The sequence below is a fragment of the Myotis lucifugus genome, unplaced genomic scaffold (assembly GCF_000147115.1).
Source record: "Myotis lucifugus unplaced genomic scaffold, Myoluc2.0 scaffold_11, whole genome shotgun sequence".
In the NCBI taxonomy this organism is placed as follows: Eukaryota; Metazoa; Chordata; class Mammalia; order Chiroptera; family Vespertilionidae; genus Myotis; species Myotis lucifugus.
In genome coordinates, this window is record NW_005871059.1 from 13,199,975 (window position 1) to 13,205,454 (window position 5,480).

The 5,480-nt window shown below is 43.0% G+C and overlaps 1 protein-coding gene across 3 annotated transcripts in view; it reads left to right on the forward strand.

Annotated features, from left to right (window-relative positions):
• The first annotated feature begins 4,482 nt into the window (after positions 1-4,482).
• Positions 4,483-5,480, forward strand: part of ALDH8A1 (aldehyde dehydrogenase 8 family member A1) — a 22,282-nt gene continuing 21,284 nt past the window's right edge. For 2 of the 3 annotated variants that reach the window (XM_006084450.3, XM_023750086.1), the window contains exon 1: positions 4,517-4,678. In XM_006084450.3, the coding sequence (XP_006084512.1) occupies positions 4,541-4,678 (138 nt within the window). In that variant the 5' untranslated portion in view covers positions 4,517-4,540. Of the gene's footprint in view, positions 4,679-5,480 lie in introns of all 3 variants that reach the window. The other variant, XM_023750087.1, reaches the window with a different exon arrangement.

Sequence of the window (5,480 nt, forward strand, 5' to 3'; positions counted from 1 at the left end):
GCAAAATGTCTTTTGTTTCTTAAATGTATATGAGATTCTTTACCACTATCACTAAATATGACTTTGGGGTTTTATGGGATCTTTTTTTCTTTTCCTTTTGAAATGAGGGGCTGAGGGCCATTTTCAGGCCGGTCAAGCCCCCCAGTGGGGACCCTCATCCTATGGGGGTGTGGCCAGCCTGGGTGAGGGGCTGAGGGCTGTTTTCAGGCTGGCCACACCCCTTCAGGGTGGGGGTCCCCACTGGGGTGCCTGGCCAGCCTGGGTGAGGGGCTGAGGGCCGTTTTCAAGCTGCCCACAGCCCCTTCAGGGAGGGAGGGGGTCCCACTGGGGTGCCTGGCCAGCCTGGATGAGGGGCTGATGGCCGTTTTCAGGCTGGTGCGCCCCCCTCCCCCAGCAACCCAAGCTCCCAGCCTCTCCTTGAGTGGAGGCCACAGCCGGCTGGAAGCAGGTATCTGGGATTTATTTATCTTCTATAATTGAAACTTTGTAGCCTTGAGCGGAGCCGAGGGCCAACCAGGGCAGGCAGGAAGCTTGGCTTCCTCCATTGCCAGGGGCAACCCAAGCCTCCTGCTCGCTCCAGCTCCATGGCTGCTGCCATCTTAGTTGGGTTAATTTGCATGCTCGCTCCTGATTGGCTTGTGGGCGTGGCTTGAGCTTAGCGGAGGGACAGTTTATTTGCATGTTTCTCCTTTATTATATAGAATCATGTTTAGCAGGAATATAACAGCTGTACCTGACAGAAACCTAATTTCAAGTGACTGAAGCAAAAAAGAAAGTACCATTAGCCCTGGCTTTTACTCAGTCTTGATGGAGCAGCTCACGATGTCAGCGAAAACTCATGCTTTCTCTAGTGTTGGTTTGCTCTCAGACTCCATACAGACCCCCTGGGATTCTACATTTAGACCCTCAGACCCTCATCCAGGGCAAGGGTAGGCTAAGAGAACATGTCTTTTTCCAGAAGCCCTAGAAACATGCCATCATTGACTATAACTGAATTTCATTATTTCCTTGGGGGCAATCTTGGGGTTGGATGTGAAATGAATACCACTCAAAATACATAGGCTTACTTGCTGCAGCAACAGAGACCACACACCTTGGTGCTTCTTAGTAAGAAGGTGTTGGGGGCGGGGGAGAGCTTAAAGAATCTGAGCGTATTTAGGTAATTTTGAGGAGGGCTCGAGTGAGCAAGGGTTTCTTCTTGATTAGGTGCTGTCAGAAAGTGGGAGGAATTTTGCAATTGGGTATTGATTTTTATTTAGCACAGAGAAATGGAATAAGGTAAAGCAGCAGCAGTTGCACAGGTTAGCCACAAGAGGGGGTTGCCCAGGCATTTTTGTGGTTTGCACAGTGACTGTTGGTCATTCTCACTTCATCAAGTTCACAGTGACCTCATCTGACATAGGAGATCTGGGAGCTGTTCATGTTCAGCAGGAGAACACCGTGGCCTCGCTGCAAGTGCCAGGCCAGCTTTTAGTTCCCAGATGCTCCTTTTTCTCTCTCACATTGAAAGCCCTGAAATATGCAGTAAATTAAGAGTATAAAACAAAATAATGAAATGAATCAATGAAATTATACCTCAAATATGGGGACTTAAAGTAGTGGAAGAGTAAGCATTATGTTTAGATTTTCTCTTAAAAGGATAGATTCACACTGCAAAGCTACTGATATGCTATTTACCAAAGATACGCCTAAAATAAAATAAGAGATTGCAAGAAAAAAAGGCACAAATGTATCAGAGAAGTAAAAGTTACTACCATGGGGTGGGTGTCTACCATGTGCCAGGCAATTTTCACACAGTAGTTCAGTTAATATGACATTTTTGTAATTACTATATGGGACAGGCATTATTAACCTCAATCTTTAGATAAGAAGACTAAAGTTGAATAAAAACAAATCAATTACAGAGCCATGATTTGAATTTGTATTGAAGCCTGACTGGAAGTCATGTCCATTACACTGCATTGTCTCTCTACAAACCAGGAATAACATTAATACTGGACTAAGAATTTAAAGGAAGCAAACAAACAAAAAGCCTTAACTGTGATAAAGAAAACCATTTCATACCGATAAGAGGCACAACCACGGGTACAAAAATGAAACAAGTACCAAATAGCATCAAAATGCATAATGGAAATTTACTAGGAATAAAAAAATTAAAAGATATAAATAAAATTATCAAGGGATTCTCAACAGCCCTGCTTCATAGATCATGGAAACAAAAGGTCACAAAGGACTTGAGTAACATAATAAAGTAGAAAGATTGAGCATATATTCAAAAAGAATGCAATTATAAGTCAGGTTTCCTTCAAGAATTTGATAATGAAGTAAATACTACTCTTGGAGAGTTATACTTTCAGGGCAACTCAATGGCTCAGACCATAGGTGTGGAGTTATCTTTCAGCTTTAGGATGTCTTAAATAGGTTAAGCTCCCTTTCCTGTATTACAGATACTGTATTATATAAAGTGGAATCAGAGTATAGCCTTAAATATTATCAACATATATTAAATAAATTAAACATTTAACTAAACAAAACCTAGAAAAGACACAAAACAACTATCCTCCTGGAGGGTGTGTGTGTGTGTGTGTGTGTGTGTGTCCAGAGCTTATTTTTTTCCTGTTGGGTTGTTCATTTCTCTTACCATTTTGTAGAAATTGTTACAGACACCATGGATAGGAATTTCTTTTAATGTTTTTATTTTATTTTATTTTATTTTATTATTATTTAAAGTATTACAAATAATAGAACATATGTCTCCTTTTTCCCCTATTGACTTCCCCCTGGCCTTGCCCCCCTAGTGTCTGTACCTATTGGTTATGCTTATATGCATACATACAAGTCATTTGGTTGATCTCTTACCCACCCCCACCCTCCACCCCTCCCCTACCTGCTCAAAGTCAGTAATCATCCGAAAGATGCAAATCAAAACGACAGTGAGGTACCATCTCACACCTGTCAGAATGGCTATCATCAACAAACAACAAGTGCTGGTGAGGATGTGGAGAAAAGGGAACCCTCTTGCACTGCTGGTGGGAATGCAGACTGATGCAGCCATTGTGAAAAAAACAGTATGGCATTTCCTCAAAAAACTAAAAATGGAGCTCCCATTTGACCCAGTGATCCCACTTCTAGGAATATATCCCAAGAAAACAGAAACACCAATCAGAAAGGATATATGCACCCCTATGTTCATAGCAGCAGAATTCACCATAGCTAAGATTTGGAAACAGCCTAAGTGCCCATCAGCAGATGAGTGGATTAGAAAACTGTGCTACATCTACACAATGGAATACTATGCTGCTGTAAAAAAGAAGGAATTGTTACCATTTGCAACAGCATGGAAGTACCTGGGGAGCATTATGCTAAGTGAAATAAGTCAGTCAGAGAAAGATAAACATCACATGATCTCATTTGTGGAATATAATGAACATCATAAACTGATGAACAAAAATAGATAAAAAGACAAAGAAACATTGAACAGGAATTTCTTGTATGTTATATGTACATCTCAGACAGAGTTTAGGTTTGTATCTTCATCTCTATGGCCACCTGGAAAATGGGCACTGCCTCTGCAGCCCTGGTGTCCGGATGGAGAGGAAGTGTAGAGAGAAGGCATCCAGGGTACAGAAGCCAGCCCATGAGCAATGGAAAAGAAAGAGAGTCTGTCCTTTTCTTTTTTTTTTTTTTTTTGATAGGTATTTTTTTTTATTATTTATTTTACTTTATTTTTCTCTCACCATTTATCCCCTTTATGCCCTCTTCCACCCCACCCCCACAATTACCTCACTGTGGTCCATGTCCATGAGTTCTTTTTTTTCCTTTTTTTTTCAGTCCCTCCATGCCTCCTGCCCCCTCTGCCCTACCCCCCATTCTTACCAGAGATGTCTGCCTGCTCTCAGTCACCTCTGCAGGGTGAGTGAGGGAGGAGATGTAGTGAGGAAACAGCCCATGGTTTAGTGACAAAAAGATTAAAGTTCATTCTTGACCAACTTTGTATTCAGTCTTGGACACATTAACCTCTATGAAACTCAGTTTCTTCTACAAAGTTGGGGAGGTAATGACATTCACTTTATAGAAGGTTGCTGTGTGGAATAAATGAGTAAGTTCCTGTGAAGGCCTTGCATCAGGGCCTAGCACTCCGTCAACGTTTGAGCCATGTGTAGCTTATAGTGTGAGCCCAATGCTATGATACACACAGACGCCTTTTGAGGATTCTAAAGGACCATGAACACATAAGCTGATATTAGTTTAACATTGTTATCCACTTCTCACCATGTACTGGAAGTCTGTGAAGTATTTGATAACTCCCTTCACTCAGAGTCTGGAGACTGGAATACTGTCTGAGAGCGGCCGGTCACCTCCCCTTTCCCTGATTGGCAGATGAAGACCTGGCTGGAAGGGCGGTGGGGGGGGGGGGGGCTTGGAGGATGAGCCGGAGGATGGGCCGGACAGGAGGAGGAGACTAGCTCAGCAGTGAGGGAAAGCGGTGGGGTAACCTGGCTGAACAACTGTCAAGGGGAAAGGCAGCAGTTTTCTTACTATGGCTGGAACAAAGACACTTCTGGTGCTGGAAAACTTCATAGGCGGAAAATTCTTACCTTGTAACTCATATCTAGATTCTTATGATCCATCCACCGGAGAGGTGTACTGCAGGGTGCCAGACAGTGGAAAAGAAGAGGTGAGTGTGTTCACTTAGGAAAGACTGAAATGGTCTGAACAGGTCGGTGAATTATGTGTAAATTCATTTCTAGAAGCAAAAGGCTGAAATGATCTTAATTATGTTGGTGAATTATGTATAACTTCACTTTCTAGAAGTAAAAGACTGAAATGGTCTTAATATGTCAGTGAATTATGTGTAACTGATTTTCTAGAAGCAAAGGGTGTGGGGTGGGGTGTGGGGGGGTGGGAAAAGGTTAAACTTTAGCAGAAGGCAGACTTTAGTTCTAGAAAGATTTACTTTGTAACTGGACATGTATGGTACATGGAGCAAATCTCAGGTTAATTATGTTAGAAGCAAATCATTAATCTAGGCCAGTGGTCGGCAAACTGCGGCTCGCGAGCCACATGCGGCTCTTTGGCCCCTTGAGTGTGGCTCTTCCACAAAATACTGACTTCTGCGCATGGGCCACGAAGTTCAAACTCACTGTACGTGCGCGCCTGCACGTGGTATTTTGTGGAAGAGCCACACTCAAGGGGCCAAAGAGCCGCATGTGTTCTCGGGCCCAGGGTGTCGGTCCTACTTTTTTTCAACACTAATACAAAGACCCAGGTCTGAGGTTTCCTAAAAACGCCGCTAGCAAAAAAGCTTGTTCCTGAAAAGAGAGTGGGTCTAGGGGCTCTTTTTGTCACACGGTTGGGTGTTACACGCTCCGTCATTATCCATAGCCCTCACAAAGGGGGCTGTTTAACATCACAACTTATTATGTACCTCTCTCCTTTTGTTTTTATGAAACTTCGCCCCGAAAAGATTGACCTGGAGT